At 35.8% G+C, this 18,390-nt stretch overlaps 2 protein-coding genes and 1 pseudogene across 2 annotated transcripts; 2 read left to right on the plus strand and 1 right to left on the minus strand.

The window, feature by feature from the left end:
* Positions 1 to 196: 196 nt before the first annotated feature.
* On the plus strand, positions 197 to 13,766 carry LOC147928902 (deoxypodophyllotoxin synthase-like). Its single transcript, XM_087486314.1, has 4 exons — positions 197 to 222; positions 9,430 to 9,702; positions 10,034 to 10,189; positions 13,754 to 13,766. Exons 1-4 carry the CDS (start codon positions 197 to 199, stop codon positions 13,764 to 13,766), a joined length of 468 nt encoding a protein of 155 aa, XP_087342440.1.
* A 923-nt stretch (positions 13,767 to 14,689) lies between these two features.
* Positions 14,690 to 16,154, plus strand: LOC104778205 (deoxypodophyllotoxin synthase-like; annotated as a pseudogene).
* Positions 16,155 to 16,163: 9 nt separating this feature from the next.
* LOC147928903 (zinc finger BED domain-containing protein RICESLEEPER 2-like) lies at positions 16,164 to 17,996 on the minus strand. The gene is made up of 3 exons (XM_087486315.1): positions 17,467 to 17,996; positions 16,289 to 17,297; positions 16,164 to 16,169 (listed from the first exon to the last, which is right to left on the minus strand). The coding sequence occupies exons 1-3, from the start codon at positions 17,994 to 17,996 to the stop codon at positions 16,164 to 16,166; spliced, it is 1,545 nt and encodes a 514-aa protein (XP_087342441.1).
* Between the last annotated feature and the right edge of the window lie 394 nt (positions 17,997 to 18,390).

Consider the following 18,390-nt stretch of genomic DNA (forward strand, 5'->3'; position numbering starts at 1 on the left):
TGACTTCGTTTGCAGTCTGCCGTGGTCATTTTTGGGGTTGACCAACATTTTAATTTTTTAATTAGTAGACTTTTTTTTGTAGTCAACTAGTTATTTTAATATAATAATATTACGGTCAATGCTTAAATATTTTGGTCAATGCCAAAAATAGTCATTATAGAAGTCTACTCGTTTATTATCGTAAGAAGACTTAGAAATGCAGTCATCACTAAAAAGTCAAGAATTTGGTGAATTGCAAAAATACACCTTAGTAGACTGCAAACGAGGTATCGGTTGGAAATATTATAATGCAGTCTAAACTATATTTTTTTTGTTTTCAAATGAAATTAAGGAGACTGAAATTTTAGTCTACGGGCTTGAAAGTCGATAAATTTTAAATTGCAAAACTGACCACATAGTAGACTTTACATGATATTATGACGGTTGGACTAACAAATGAAGTCTAATTTCGACAAAAAAACAAAGAAAATCACGAAATCTACCGGAAAATAACCTTATCGGTGGTGGTTTTGCAATGTCAAGCACCGAGGATGTCGTACTTAGTCACCACTGAAGAAACACAGCGCCAATTTTACTTGTTCATGAGATATAACAAGATTAATGAACTTTGAATTTTTTCGATTAAAATGGAGAGGAGATGGAAGAAAATGAAGTTCCCATAGCATTGGGTGTTATTTAAGCTCACAAATCGGGTTGTTGAAGCATTAAGAGCTTCTAATTTAGTTGTTCATGGTTGTTGGAAAATTGATGGCGGTGGTACAACCGTAAATAAGACAAGAAGATGAGGATATGGATGTAATAAACATTTTCGCAAGAAATTCAAATAAATTAGAAATAATGGCATTCATGTGAATACAATGAATGGCAGAAGATTTAGTAGGCAGAAAGTGGCAAATGTTGGAGAGAGAAAAAGAGGAGTCTAGTCTTGCAATTGACTTAAGTTAGGGGTCTAATTTTGCAAGACTCATTAGATTAAAGTCTTTGATTTTGTCTAAATTTTTTATTTTCTTATTTTAGTAAGACGTTTTTTTGTTTCTCTTCTCGTGGGTGTTTTAGGTACATGTCTCTAAAGCCTAACACTAGGAACAATAAAACTGGTCCAGTTGTGAAGCTTACGAACCAAGAGTTAGGAAAACTAGAGCGTGAGAACAAAAAAACAGCCAAATCTTCTTCAAAAATGGTCAATACAATCATTCTGAGATCAGCTGAGGCTGGAGTTCTGAGAGATCAAGAGGGGCCACTTGCGCAACGAGCATGACCAAAAGATTAATACAGAAGGCAATGTAATTGCTGTAATCGTTATCGCTGATGAGAATGTTGACGGTGTCGACCGACGCCAACAGGGTGTCGATCGTCACCCTCCTCCAGCAGACGCACGTGGAGCTGCCTACCATGTTAACAACCCGGATCGACAACAGGACCAAAACCAGGACTTGATCAAGAACATTGTAGACTACAATAGAGCTGATATGATGTATGAGAACCACTATGCCATGGTTCCTCCTCCATTCCCAAAGAATGATTATGAGCTGAAGTCTGCTTACTTCCAATTAGTTGGGCAGTGACCTTTCTCAAACCTGCCAAATAAGAAACCTCTAGACCACATAGAACATTTTGAAGATATTGTGACCAGTATCAAGGCTAATGGGTTAACTGAAGACTACATATAATGCAAGCTATTCCCTTACTCACTTGCAGGAAAAGCATCACAATGGTTAAAAAAGTTGCAGCCCGGATCTTTGACAACTTGGCAAGAAATCAAATTGGCTTTCCTCAACTAATTTTATGATGATGCAATGTCTGATGAGCTGAGAGTCAAGCTACCTCATTTAAGCAAAGACCAGATGAAGTTTTCAAAGCAGCTTGGGTTAGGTTCAAGGCGTATCAGAGAAACTGTCCGCATCATGGTTTCTCAAGGGTACATTTGTTGAGTATTTTCTTCAGAGGATGTGACTGGGAGTATCAACTAGCTTTGGATGCTGCTAGCCATGGGAATTTCAAGACAAGGTTTCTAGATGAGGCCGAGAATTTGATTGAGAATCTCGCTCCCAACAATAGTACTAAGCATGCAGACTCTAATGGGGAGCGGTTACATGAACCTATGATGCAAATCAGCTAGCTAAGGTGAATGCCAAGTTGGATATAGTGCACAATCTCCTAGTGGGTAAGAAATCTGTCCACTTTGCTGCCGAAGTTGAGACTTGTGAGCCAGAGCCAGATGATGAAAAGGATGTGAACTACATCAATGGGTATCAAAATCAGAGGTTTGGTCCAAATAATTCCTTCACATGAAATCCGAACAACAACTTCACTAGGAACTATGGTTCTTCTTATTACCAACCCCTCCGTCCACCCAATTCAGAGAACAAGATGAAATCAGTGCTTGGACAGATTTTGGAAGGTCTACATAAATTAACAGTAGATTTCAATGGAAAGATTGATAATGTCTACAATAAGCTTACTGGAAAGATTGATGCATTGAATGTTCATGTTAAGAAGCTGGAGAGTAAAGTTGCACAGACTGTTGGGTCTGTTAAAAGGCAAAAGGTTTTTCTTTCCTGGAAGAACTGAGTCAAACCCCAAACATGCTTGCAATGCCATATTAGTAAGAGATGAAGATGATGATGAATTTGCTTCTGCAGAACAGGAAGAGAAATCGACCAAGCCCGAGGCGGAGAAGTTAACACCAGATGATGGTGTCGATCGACACCAACTGGGTGTCGGTCGACACTCATCTCGGACAGAACCCGAAGTTGCAAAATCTTTGGTTCAAGCTGCTGAGAGGGTGTACAAGCCTAAAGTCCCTTTTCCTAGAGAAAGAAGATCCAATCAGGAGATTAAAGAAGCTAGATGCAAAGATATGATGGATAAGTTGAAGATAGAGATGCCCTTGATTGATACAGTCAAGTTTTCTCCTAGGATTAAGCGCTATGTAAAGAGGATTTTATCAAATAGTTTGAGCCCCAAGGAAGGAGCACTGCTTACCAAAGATATTAGCGCAATTTTGTTGAACCAGCCTCCACAATTGAAGAAGGAGAAGAAGTATGATGTGGTTGTCTCTAAGAAAGTAAGTGCAGTAATTCAGAGTAGGACTTTTGAGAAGTTACCAAATCCTGGAAGCTTTGTACTTGATTGCTCTATCTCTGCAGAACGGTTTGCTCACTCACTTTGTGATTTCGGCTCTAGTATTAACTTGATGCCACATTCTGTTGCTGTGAGACTTGGGTTAATTGATTTCAAACCTACTAAGATATCTCTTATCTTAACTGATAGATCCCAGAGAATTCCTGATGGTGTTTTAGAGGACATTCCAATTAAGATTGAAGGTTGCATGATTCCCACTGACTTTGTGGTATTGGAGTATGAAAAAGAGTCTAGTGATCCTCTCATCTTAGGACGCTCATTCTTGGCTACAGCTGGTGATATCATAGATGTTAAGAAGGGACAAATAGTGCTGAATGTGGAAGATTTGGTTATGAACTTTGAGATAGACAAGCTGAGGATGGCTCCCACTATTGATGGTCAGACTTTTTCTGTGGAGATTGTTTCTGATAGTGATCTGATCATAGAGCTTCACGACGATAATACTATTGGGTATGTTAAAGAGTTGGAGACTGTTGAGAAGATTGATGAGATTAATTGCATCTAAGAAAGACAAGCAACAGGCTTAGTGTCGATCAACACACCATTAGTGTCGGTCGACACCACCCATCGAGTAGTTCAGACTTGACCAAAACCGAAGGTTCTCAGGTTGATTCATTAGCTGCAACCCGAGAACGATTGTGAAGCTGAAAACTCACAATCTCACACTCCCGACTCCGAAGGTAAGGCAAAGGTACATATATTTTTCACCTAATCACCCTCACATCATCAATTTCAGAAGTACAAAAACTATTTTGCAGTTAACCAAGCCACGAGAATATCGTATAGCGGTTGTTTCTTTTGTTGATGATTTTGCAGGAAATAAAAGAAGAGCACCCATGCCCAAGTCCCGCCATGTTCCAGTTCCTCGCATCCTTGGCAGATCTCATGCATCTACTGCTTATACACCTCTTTGGATGAAGATTTCGTGGGCTTGATCTGCTATCATCGGCAACAATGGAAAAGGTTCACAAGTTGGCGGCAATCATAAGATTTGTATTACCGGACAATCCTAATTCCGGTGGTACGGCGAAGAAATTAGAGACCATAGATTATGACAAAGCTTTGGCTAGTTCTGTGGTGTGTGATCCGGATTCAACACTTGTTCTCGTTGGCTTCGCAAGAGCTGATCTCACACGCACAGGTTAGAATCTTCGATTTCTATTTTACACAGTCGATCTCTAAAATTTGGTTTTTTTTTGGTCCGAAGGCTTGCTTGTTAAAACCTAGGGTTTGGTTCAGCATTGCCTATAAAAGTTAAAGGATCGAGCTTTTTAGTTTTGGGCTTGCGATAATTTCAGTCAACTTGGGTCTAGATGCTTTGTGGTTTGGGTCATGGTTACCTTTGGAATCTAAAAACTAAATTTTGAGTTTTGGGATTGCGAGAATTTAGGGTCCTGGTTACTTTGAGTTTTTGATTTGAGTTTTTACTTCACGCGTTGAGGAAGTTTTTAATAATGTCTAGTGCCATATTTTATACTAGGTAATGTCTCACGCATTGGGTGGTTTTGAAATTAAAATAACAAAATATGTAATTATATACTTTCAAGAGATTCTAGTATATAATTACAGATATACTTTTAAAGCTTTTAATAACTTATTAAATTAATTAGTTATTTAATAGTTTATATTACACAAATATTCTTTTAAATAAGTATTTTTCAAAACTTGTACAAAACTTTTAAAATGTTTCCCTCAGTTATTGTTGTATAGTTTCTTATTTCACTCAATAGTCTTTCCACTGTTCAACAAACACAAGAAAACCAACTTATTATTTATTATATTATTAAAATTTAATTATGAAAATAATATTATCCGAGATAATTAATTCAAAACTAAACATGAAATACGCTAATTAATTTCATATGAATTTTTATATTAAAATAAATAAAAATGTAAAAGCTAAACATAAAATACGCTACATATCTTAAGATGACAAGTAAAATTGAAAATAAAACTATAAATCATGATGTTCGTAATATATATATGCAGTACTAATATCACAAAGAAAAAATTAATAACGAATTTAAGACAATTTAGATGATAGAAAAAATAAATATTTCATATTTCAAAAAAAATATTATATATATATAGGTTATATCATATCATATCATATACACATATTGAACTTCTTATAAACATATAGCATATGCGACATATATATTAAAATACGTTAAGACAATATTAGTTGAATGTCTAAAAAATATAGAATTTACCAAATCATGTGAGATTTGGGATATGAAAGTTAGTGAGATGTGTGTCTTGCTATTTATCGGAAAAAAAATTGTAGTTAAAAACATATTATAAATTTATTAATAATTGGATAATAGTTACTGCATCGATCTTTATATCGACTAGGTTTTGAATCCACGCTACGCATGGGTTTATTTGATATATTTTGATTAAAATTATATATGATTGATGACGGTAATGAAATATTATCTTATAGAAAATTTAGATTAATATTAAGGAAAAAATTAAGATACACATTTTTAAAAAAATATATAAATCAGTTGTGTTATAAAATCAAATCTGATAAAAAAAATTATGAATTTAACTCACGTCCAGGCGAGACGAATCAAATTGGTGACCTCACATATCCTAAACCATTTATTTGACCACCAGAAAAACGAAACAATTTTATAATCATGAATTTATCTCGTTTTTCATATTTAATTGATCGCTATCACCTATGTTTTTGTGTTTTTTATTCAATGTTTTCTTATTCTTCATATTCTTTATTGTCATTTTCATTGTCAAAATTTATGGTAATTAACATCGTTACTTTTACCGTCCGGTTCTTCGTTATACTCTTCTTCTTCTTCTTCCTCGTCAACTTCTTCACATTTTAAACATTTTTCTACATCAAATTTATCAAATCATTTGTAAAGTTGATGTGTCTGCATTTTGTAGGGTTTTAACTATAGTTTTTAGGTTTGTATTGAGTCTTTTCCTAGGTCCAAGTGTGCTTTTAGAGTCCTTTTAGTCTTTTGTGAGTCTTTACAGGTCCTAGGTTGCTTTTGAAGGAAACTGAGTGTTTTGGGGATGAAAACAAGCATTTGGAGTCATTTTGGTGAAGACTGATCGGACTAGCAAGCAGATGGAGCGAACACAGAAAAAGCATCTTGGATCGACTGATCCTCGCGAGATCGACCAATCTCGCCCCCGACGCAATCTTTCCTTTTTCGTTTTAAACCGACTTTTTAGGGATTTATTTTATTATTTAAGCACGGGGCTCGATCCCTAGAAAAAGAACTTTGACTCTACGCCGTTTTTGAGCACTTGTAAAATTTGGGAGAAGATCTCTAATCCTTCTTGACACCTTGGAGAAGATTTCTAAACCCTATTTTCTATTCTTTTGCAATTCAATTATGCTTTCTTCATCTTTGATTTGCTGTTTCTGTTTCTCTATGGCTGAGTAGTTTATCTGTTGGGTTTCGGGTTTCAAAGGGAGTTTTATGATTCACTGATTTAGGTTGTTAGATTTGGGATTGATCTATTGAGTTCTTCATCTATTGTTGTGATTATTTCTTAAACTAGATTAGCTACCTAGTTTATGATCTTAGGTTAAATTCATCTAGGCATCAAAAGTGTTGTTGAATTACTTGAAAGAACATAGGTGAGCAAGGTGATCCTTAGCCAACGACAGTTGAAGTTGGGGCACCTTGTGAACATAATCGGACTAGAACCTAATGCTTGCTAGGATTGTTTAGATTCAAACGACGGTTTAGGGTTCATTCAATTCCTTGCATAGATAACTAACACTGCGACAGTAGGTTAGGTTTATAATTGTGATTCGAGTTCAAGAACGGTTCCTAAAGCTTTCCCAACCCATCACCCACTTTTGTGATCATAATCCTTGATTGATTCCTTCAGCCCAATACTTTCTCTTAAATTTACAAACTCTATTTATTTTCTGTTTTGTTCGGTTACTTGCAATACAAACTCTCTCTTTGCTTTAGCTATACTCGGTCTATATAATTTCATAGTGTATCGTTTGGTCTCTGAGGATTCGACCCTGAAGTGCTACGACGACAGCACTAGATCGTGGTTGAGTGTGCTTTGGGTTATTGATTTAACTCTAGATCAAAAGTCATACACAAAAACATGTTTTACAGATCATAAGAGATATAAAACACAAACGGAGATAAGTAAGATATTTTCAAGATATTAAAAAATTTTATATATAATATTTAGTAATTCTTAAACTTTTAAATTTTTAATAGAGATTAAATATTTAAAATATGTTAAAATTTAGATGTAGTTTAAATATTTGTAACATATTTTTTATAGTTAAATATTAATGACACTTTAACTTTTTATAGAGTTTAAATAGTTATAATATTTTAAAATTTTATGGAGGTATTTATAATATTTTTAAACATTCTATAATAAATATTTAAACCTTTAAAATTTTAAATTTTAAATAAATCAAATAAAACTTTTAAATTTGGAAACCTGATAAATAAGCAGAAATCAAGAAAAATTGATAAATTTATAGTTTAAAACATATTAGTTTTATTTATAATGGTTCTCAACCATTGTCTAAAATTTTCTAGCCGATGTGGGACATTGTACATATTTCTTTTATTGCTATAGATTTTACTTTTTACTTTTTTTTCTAAAAAATCTTAATAATATAGATTACTACTATATTTACAAAAATGTTATTAGTGAAATATCTAATTCTTATTGGTTTTTTAAAATCCTATATGGACACCTTTAAGAGTTTATAGCTTCAACTATTTATTAGTATAGATTTAATATTTTAAAATTTCTATGGAGGTTAAGTAATTGTAATATTTTAAAACATTCTAGTTTAAATATTTTTAATATTTGAACCTTTTAAAAGTCTCAATATTTATAATATTTAAAATTTTTAAAATTTATAAATTATAATTTTTTTAAAACCTTTTAAAAGCTAAGAAATTTATAAAATTTAAAACTTATAATATTTTGAAACCTTTTAAAAGCTAAGACTTTTAGAAGTTTCAATATTTATAATATTTTAAACTTTTAAAAGGTTTTAAAATAAAATATTTGAACCTTTTGAAAAGTTTCAATATTTATAATATTTTAAACTATTAAAATTTAAAAATTATAATATTTAAAAAAAAATAAAAGCTAAGAACTTTTAAAAGTTTGAATATTTATAATATTTAAACTTTTAAAAATTTTAAATATTATAATATTTTTTGAAACTTTTAAAGCTTTCAATTTGATCAAATAAAAAACCAGATTAAACCGAATAAAACTTATAAACTTGGACGCCTGATAAATCAAGCTTTCTTGCTCATTCGTTGTTGGACTCATATTAATCTTATTTATATTGGTTCTGAACCATTGTCTAAAAATTTTCTATCCGATGTGGGATATTCTTTTATTTCCATAAATTTAAAAAAAATCCTTTTTCTAAAAAATTCTGGAAATTTAAAAAATGTTAGTGAATGACATGTCAAATCATGATAAGTTGTTTAAAATAATTTTTAATATAGAAAATTCTGCATATTGTAAAAAATGTAACTGAGTGATATGTCAAATTTCTATTGGTTGTTTAAAATCCTATGTGGACGCCTTAAGGAGCTTATAGCTTCTATTTTTTATTAGTATAGATTCATGTATTTCTAATTTAAAAGTACATGAGTATTGAGGATGTGGATGGTCAAATGGCTCATACATAAGATTTTAGGTGTTCATTAGAAGACAAATCTTGAAGGCTTCTTAGGTTTCAATTATTCATTTTAGAATGAAAACAAAATGTTTCTTTACTAATATTACTTACTAGTATGTCACCAGTTCTATGGACCACACTATGTAGTAGTGATATTATAAGTCACCGAATCCATGGACCACACTATAAACTATGTTATCGAGTCGGCATTACAGTTTAGATTTGAGGTTTTCCAATACATGGTTTTTAAAACGAAATAGCTATCATACTAATAATGTAAGTATGGATCGACTATTTAATACGGTTTTGGACCTTTTGGTTCTAAATCATATTTAGGTATCTAGCTAGTCATATAAATATCGTTATATAAAGATTTTTTTTTGGTTGCTTATTTCATATTTTAAACAGTCCATATAAATTTACAATAATAAAACTCATTACTGATGTCAAACAAAAAATTATATAAACTCATTAATATATATATATATATATATATATTGGCAAACATATAATCTCATTAATATAAGTAACAAATTCTCTATTAAAAACAAATGCTTCTGAAAAATACAAGAAAGGTCAAATTAATGTATCCAAATATGGAATCAATCCTGAACTACTAAGGTTCCGATTCTTGATTTCACGAGAGAGCAAGACCTAAAACCAAGAACGTCTGCGTGGCGTTCCATTTCGAGAGATGCTTGTGAGGCCTTAGAGGAATACGGCTGTTTCGTGGCGGTGTACGATGTAAATGAGAAGCCGTACCACGGCTACGTTGGTCAAATGCCTATAATCCCTCTTCACGAGGGTCTTGGAATTGATTATGTTACCAACAAAGAAGATGCTAAGAAATTCACTAATCTCATGTGGCCTCAAGGAAATGATCAGTTTTGGTATGTCTCAACTCGATTATACCTAGTTTTAATGTCAAATGAAGCCAATAACTTTTACTACTTCGTAAAACCCAAAAAAAAAAAAAAAAACACTATGACCAGTTTATGTTACAAATTTCATGTTTACAATACGATAGAAACCTAGATAAAGTAATATATAAGGGACATGTACCAATGAACTGGCTACCAGTTGGTTTTGAGTTGGTCACTTTTACTTAAATTTGATACTTTTCATTTGGACAGAGAAAACTAGCATAAAGTTTTCGATAGATTGGTCTACTTTGAAACCCTGACTCTATAGTTTTTATTTGTTTAATTTTACGCTTTGCAGCAAAACCATACACAGTTTTTCAAACGCAGTTGCGGAATTGGACCGGTTAGTGGTGAGGATGATATTCGAGAACTACAATGTTGAGAAATACTACGAATCTCACTTCGAATCAAAGACTTACCTACTCAATTTTCTCATGTATTTGGCTCCCCCAGAGTCATTCAATTTTTTTTCATTACATATAGGATTAGTACAATTTATATTTGTTAAATGTAAGTAACTCAATTGAGTAGACTAAAATAATAAATATAGATATTATGATCCTGTTCTATATATATATTAAAAAAAATCTATACAAATTAAACGTATAAACTTAAAAAACTGCATGTGGTTAAACAATCGAGGCCTAAATAAGTAAAAAAAACACTCATTTGATAATTGGTTGGTTTTGGCTGTTTGGTTTGGTATGCGTTTATTTTGTATGTAATATATTTTCCATGGATATATATGGTTAGGTTTGGAGCAATGACAGGATACGTTCTTGTGAACATAGAGTGACAATGGAAGGTGACAAGGTGAGGTACACTATAAGTCTTTTCTCGTTCCTTACGGGCTCGGTTTCTATCCCTGAGCCGTTTGATCAAGTCTAATGGTTAAATCAATCAAAGACATGGAGGTTATGAGATAAGAAGAGGAAAACTAAGAAGGACCGGAGGAGAAACTATGTGAAATGTGAAACTAAAGGAGTTGAAGAAGTTAAAATCCTAAGGAGCGCGAAGCTAAAGGAATCGGAGAATTGAGAATGAGTGTAAGGGTAAAGGAGCCGGAGGAGCAAAACATTTTGTGACCAACAAAGGAGAGAATACGAAGTCGTAGGATGAGCATATCAAGATGGTGGAGTGAACCAAGTTATAATACGGAGGAAAGAGAAGAGTCGAGAAAAGCTGAAGAAAGAGAAGTGAAGAATATAAAGTAGTGGACAAGTCATGGTGCAACAAGGCAAAAGCCTAGTATTCGAAGAACTTGAAGAATATAAGGAGCCAAGCGAATGCTGGAGATAAAGAATCTTTTCCGAAAACATCAGCAAACGGTGGTATAAGTATGAAGTGAGACTATGGAGACGAAATAACTAAGGAAAGGAGGATTTCGATAAAGGTATCAATGTGATGATAACCACAAGACGGAAACGTAGATGTCATGAAGTATCGACGTCACAAGGAGAGACGGAGAAGGTTTGAGAATTCGGGGACGAATTCTTATAAGGGGGGGAGAATGTAATGACCCTCACCAAGGAGTAAAATTCAAAATAAAAATCCCTGGCCAAAGGACGGGAAAGGACGTAAAGGGAAGGTAAGGAAGGAAGGTAGAAAAAGCACAGAAGGAATGTCCGAGAAATTCTGGACAGATCGAAAGATGGCCGATGGTACCATGTACCATGTACCATGTACCATGTACCATGTACTGTACCGGACGTACGTGCACCGGACGTACCAGACGAACGCCGAAGGGAATTTGAGAAAGTAAGGATGGACCGAGAGATGGCCAAGCACCAGACGTACTGGCCATGTTGACCGGGATGTACTGGCAGTGTTGTCCGAGACGTACTGCCCGAGTCGACCGAGACGTACTAAGCCAATAGTAACCAAGAGACCGAAAAGACTGTCCGAGAAATATCGAGAGAACCGATACTGTCCGAGTAGTGCCGAGAGGGGAGCGTCCGGGCGAGACAAGAAATGTCGAGGACTGTCGAGGGCGCCGGACGAAGGGACGGGTTTTGTCGGAGAAAGGAGGAAATGTGCGCCTTTGCGAAACTGACCAATCGCATTGCATGCATTCATGCAGAGAGGATTTTGGTGTTTTAAATGGAGTGTCGCAAGCTGATTGGGCGGTGAGTTACACGCGCCACATGCAGCCAAGAAAGAAGCCACTTGTCGAACCACACTAATGAAGAAGAAGGAGGAGTCGCGCCTATAAATAGAGGCTCGCGACTTCATTTGCTCATTTTTCTCCCTTTTGCTCTCAAATTTCTCAAGCACCAAAGTCTTGTTTTTCTCTCAAAGACGAGAGAGACCGAGAGAAATTGTCGAGAGAAGACCGAGGGAGAGATCGGGAAAGAGATCATAAACGTTTTTGTCGAGAGAAGACCGAGGAGAGAAGGAGTTTGTGTCGAAAACGAGACGTCAAAGAAAAGGAGTCTTGTCGAAGGATATATTGAGAAGAAGAAAGAGATCCTGTCAAGGAACCCATCGATAAAGGACGGAGTTTGGTCGAAGAGATCGTCGAAAAGAACCGGAGATAGTGTTGAGAAAGAAAGACCGAGAGCAAGACGTATCTTGTGATCGAAGAAGATCGAGAACGAGTCGGCGGTTTCGGACCAAGAAGCGAGACGCGGTTTACGGTTGAGTAAGGACGAGAGCGAGAAGCTGTTGGGCGAGAAGAGGGAGGAGTTGTCTGATCGAGTGGTGCGGTGAAGTCCGGTAAACATCATCGCGTGAAAAGGTGAGTTCTGCGGTAATGCATGTAGGTTAGATGCATGAAGAATTGGTTTAAATTGGATGCATGCGTAATATGGTAGGATTCATGCTAGTGAAATGTTTAAATGCACATCTAACATGAATGACCATGCGAATGAATTTGGATGCATTTTAAGTAAGATGGACACTTAAAATTTGGTTAAGAGGATTGCATGCATGATTAAATTGCTGAAGTTCATTTGATTTATTATTGCATAAATTCGTGGGAAGTTAGCTTAAATGCTTAAACGAATTTTGAAGGATTTAATTGGTTAACTCAAATGAACTTGCATGCTTAATCGGACTAAGGGGATTTAAGAGTTTAAATCAAAATGGCCTTGCATGCGTAATTTTGGACTTAAGGATTTAAAACGGTTAAATCAAACGGTTGCATGCGTATTAGGACTTGTTGCATTAATTTGGCTTAAGTTGCTTAATTTGGTTGCATGCATGTAGAATAATCTTCAGTTGCTTGATTTGTGTTCTTGCTCCTTGTTGATTATTGCATGTCGTAATTCTTGCTTGACTTCAGGCTTGTTTGCTTGATCTATCATTGCTTGAATTGTTGTGTGTTTTATTTTAGCTTAGTCTCTTGAATCTGTTTCTCGAGTCTTAGCTAGAATGGTAGAGTCGATATCTGTTTCCAAATGCGGTTGTCACGCGTGAGTTCCCGACGACCACTCACGCAGGACACTGTCACGGCTAGCTAGCTACTAGCGTGACCGCTACATGGCGATGTAGCATAATTGCGGGCTCATTGCTGGTGACCTTTGTGGTCTCGGCATGGGGGATGGTATGGAACGGAACAGATTATCGAGGGCCCTTAGGTGAAAAGAGTCTAGAGTATTTCAAGCGATCTTTGTAGTATTCTAGATGTCTTTGTGTGGTGGATAGGTTAAGGAGTCTAGGGTATTTCAAGTGTTTCTTGTTTATACTAGTCGTCCTTGCGAGTCGTGTAAGAGTTAAGAGTCTATTGTGTCCAAGTGAGCATGCTTACAAGCAGTCCTTGTACCTTTAGTCGTCTTTCTCTGTGAGTAGCGAATCTAGATCGTTCGAGTCGAGTCGTAGTGATCTAACCTCTCTCGCTTGTGTATGGTTTATTTTGCTTCCAATATTGTTTCTGTTGCGTTGCTTTGATTGCTTGCTTGCTTGTTTATTTGCTTGTTGGGGTAGTCGGGTTGGGAAGTAGAATCCTGTTTAGGAGAAAGGGGTGCCCAGGTTCACTGAGTAATCTTAGATTACTCATGATAATATTTTTGTTTTGCAGGAAGCCTAAGTAAGTCTAGAGCTGGAGCAAACATTAAGGTACCGGATAGGGTTTTCTTGTGTTCTTTGTAAAACCCTATATTTTCATAAGTGATTTATGATAAATTATCCGACTATCTTTATATGTTGTTTTAATGATTTATTTTAAATGTAATAAACTATTGAAGTAATATATTCGGTTTTCGGGAAAAGCATGGCAAGTTTGCAAATGGTACTCGGCCTTGTCTGGGTCAACACAACGCACCAGGCCACAAGGGTTGCAAAGCCTAAGTAGTCTCGGTTGCGGGTGGAATTGTGCTAGGGAGGACCGGTCGGGAAGTCTGCAGCTTCCGTCGCTCGACTAGATCACCTCGGTACAGTTCCCATCGTAGCGTCCAGTGGCTGTCTGATGGCCTGCGTGGTCATAGAACGGTTCGGGGGCCTTACAAGTATGTCACCAGTTCTATGGACCACACTACGTAGTAGTGATATTATAAGTCACCGAATCCATGGACCACACTATAAACTATGTTATCGAGTCGGCATTACAGTTTAGATTTGAGGTTTTCCAATACATGGTTTTTAAAACGAAATAGCTATCATACTAATAATGTAAGTATGGATCGACTATTTAATACGGTTTTGGACCTTTTGGTTCTAAATCGTATTTAGGTATCTAGCTAGTCATATAAATATCGTTATATAAAGATTTTTTTTTGGTTGCTTATTTCATATTTTAAACAGTCCATATAAATTTACAATAATAAAACTCATTACTGATGTCAAACAAAAAATTATATAAACTCATTAATATATATATATATATATATATATATATATATATTGGCAAACATATAATCTCATTAATATAAGTAACAAATTCTCTATTAAAAACAAATGCTTCTGAAAAATACAAGAAAGGTCAAATTAATGTATCCAAATATGGAATCAATCCTGAACTACTAAGGTTCCGATTCTTGATTTCACGAGAGAGCAAGACCTAAAACCAAGAACGTCTGCGTGGCGTTCCATTTCGAGAGATGCTTGTGAGGCCTTAGAGGAATACGGCTGTTTCGTGGCGGTGTACGATGTAAATGAGAAGCCGTACCACGGCTACGTTGGTCAAATGCCTATAATCCCTCTTCACGAGGGTCTTGGAATTGATTATGTTACCAACAAAGAAGATGCTAAGAAATTCACTAATCTCATGTGGCCTCAAGGAAATGATCAGTTTCGGTATGTCTCAACTCGATTATATCTAGTTTTAATGTCAAATGAAGCCAATAACTTTTACTACTTCGTAAAACCCAAAAAAAAAAAAAAAACACTATGACCAGTTTATGTTACAAATTTCATGTTTGCAATACGATAGAAACCTAGCTAAAGTAATATATAAGGGACATGTACCAATGAACTGGCTACCAGTTAGTTTTGAGTTGGTCACTTTTACTTAAATTTGATACTTTTCATTTGGACAGAGAAAACTAGCTTAATGTTTTCGATAGATTGGTCTACTTTGAAACCCTGACTCTATAGTTTTTATTTGTTTAATTTTACGCTTTGCAGCAAAACCATACACAGTTTTTCAAACGCAGTTGCGGAATTGGACCGGTTAGTGGTGAGGATGATATTCGAGAACTACAATGTTGAGAAATACTACGAATCTCACTTCGAATCAAAGACTTACCTACTCAATTTTCTCATGTATTTGGCTCCCCCAGAGTCTGTCTCAATGCCAGCTTTTCCTCAGCACACAGACAAGACCTTCTTAATGATACTTCACCAAAACGATGTAAATGGATTTCCCTTCAACTCCCACTCCAGTCATACGTCATCATGGCCGGAGACATCTCTATGGTAACTCTCTAATGAAATATCTTTAATTTAGGTTTCGATTGTTTTTTTTTCATTACATTTAGGATTAGTACAATTTATATTTGTTAAATAAGTAACTCAATTGAGTAGACTAAAATAATAAATATAGATATTATGATCCTGTTCTATATATATATATATTAAAAAAAATCTATACAAATTAAACGTATAAACTTAAAAAACTGCATGTGGTTAAACAATCGAGGCCTAAATAAGTAAAAAAAAACACTCATTTGATAATTGGTTGGTTTTGGCTGTTTGGTTTGGTATGCGTTTATTTTGTATGTAATATATTTTCCATGGATATATATGGTTAGGTTTGGAGCAATGACAGGATACGTTCTTGTGAACATAGAGTGACAATGGAAGGTGACAAGGTGAGGTACACTATAGGTCTTTTCTAGTTCCTTACGGGCTCGGTTTCTATCCCTGAGCCGTTCGATAACATCGCTCTACATTTTGAAATGTTACGCCTCCACCAAGATAAAATATCAAATTGCATTCCTAAAGCAGTTGGAGTTCTTATCACAGGTTTCTCCAATAAGTAAATATCAAGCTCACTGCTACATTTCTCATTTGAAGTTTCAGCAACCATCTCAGAGTACAACGTATCCATCCTCTCATAACCATCGTCATCTGACAAATCAAACAGATCATTGGTTGTCACCACAGGTTTAGTTACGGTTCGACCATTGGTTGAGTTTCCAGGCTCACTTCCGCTCAGCTTCACCACATACTCTCCAAACAGCTCCTTCATCACACTCTTAATAGACGATCTTAGATGACTACTTTCCATACTGTCTTTGCCATAAAGCTTGTCAAAGCAAAGACCAGCAAACTGCATTTTGTTTCTGGGATCAAATACAGAAGGAATGATTACAAGCGGATTCATGTTGTTGAGACCATCCCAATACTTTTCAAACTTTGCCCTCATAATCATAGCTTCAGTCTTCAGTAGCAAATCACCATTAATGCTTAGGTTGATCAGATTCCTCTCAATGATCACCAGCTCATTGTAACAAACAGGAGAGGTCACTATTTTTGTATCCGAGAAGGACAAAGTGCAATTGAAAAAGATCTTCAAGAATTTAACTAACCTCTGCACATGCTCCCAATCAGCAAAAGTAGGTGGACCAACACGCTTTCGACCATTCTCATCCGTATCCCCTTCAGAATTCTCTTCATCATTCTCTTCAGTCTCCATGAAGTACTCGTTATAGAGCTTGTCTTCAGCCAGCATCTTTTCAAATGCAACCCTAAACTTCATTGCGGCTGTGAGCATTAGATAAGTCGAGTTCCACCTGGTTGCAACATCAAGACATAAGCTACCTCGACCTATGTTCCCTGTCTCAACCCGCAGAAGAAACAATTTCAGCCTGTCTCCGGATGATCTCACATACTTAATGGAATTTCTGATAGACATTATACTCGTTTTTGCCTTAGATAAGCCATCCCTCACAATCAAGTTTAAGATGTGAGCACAACACCGCATATGAAGATACTCTCCATTGAGAACTAACGCATTAGGTCCTCTCATCAGCAGAGCGCCTCGTAATACACTTATAGCCTTGTCATTCGCCTTAGCATTATCCACAGTTACTGTGAAGACCTTCTCGATTCCCCATTCTTCTAGACAACCAATCAAGTGCTCAGCAATCGTATCACCTTTGTGATCTGTGACAGGCTTAAAACTGATGATCCTCTTCTATAAATTTCATTCTCTATCAATCCAGTGTGCGGTTATGACCATGTAGATACAAGAAGTAGTGGGAGCTACCCAGATATCTCTCGTCATAGATACTCTCTGCTTTTCCTTAGAAAACAGTTCCTTCAAAGCTGCTTTCTCTTTCAAATACATACCATAAATATCTGAAGTTGTTGTCTTCCTGCAGTGGACCGTGTACATTGGAAGAACGTTGCTGAAAAGTCTCGTCCGACTCCACAAATGCAAACGGAAGCTCACTGAGTACAATCATCTCGTTGACAGACCTTCGAAACAAACCCTGATCATACTTGATTGCTGTCATTACACCACTGCTATCACCATCCAATACCTTCTGAGTACCACTCTCTTCGTGCATCTTGAACAACTTACACCTTTTAATGTGATTATTCATGGCACTTTTTCCATGTATCACTGTGTCACAACCGATCTCTTGACCACAGTAACGACAATTAACAAGTGCAGGCTCATGCACTTGTTGAATGAAATGATCCCACACCGGAGCTCTATGGCCTAGCTTTTTCCTCAGTTGGGACGGAGGAGGAGAAGTGTCTCGCTGTGTTCTTCTTCTTTTCCCTCGAACGGAAGCACCTGACGGAGCATCTTCTCCATCAACCTCACCAGGCAGAAACGGTTCGTTGTTGTGTTCACCAGAATCGTGAGACATAGTAGACCTGATCAAATAAAACACAATTAGACAAACATCCACAAGAAAGAACTACACAAATGAACCGATTTTAAACATTAGAACTAAGATATTTTCCTCTCATATAAACAAAGTTCCCTCTCTCAAGATGATAGTGAAATGCAAATGCTCATAATACAACAATCAAAACACTGAGACCCGATTTATAATAAGGCATCCAAAGGTAACGTGTCACAATAAGGATTTAAAAGATACGGCAATAAGACAATATCAACCAGTCTTACAATATTGAGTTACTATATTGTCATGGCCTAGTGATCAATGAACTTTAAAGCCTAAGACAAACAACCACAGTCCAAATCGGTTCGATTAAGAATACAATTAGACTAATGTTTTCTCGATAAAGAAGATCAAA

Source organism: Camelina sativa, chromosome 14 (assembly GCF_030686135.1).
Source record: "Camelina sativa cultivar CO46 ecotype springtype chromosome 14, ASM3068613v1".
Taxonomy (NCBI): domain Eukaryota; kingdom Viridiplantae; phylum Streptophyta; class Magnoliopsida; order Brassicales; family Brassicaceae; genus Camelina; species Camelina sativa.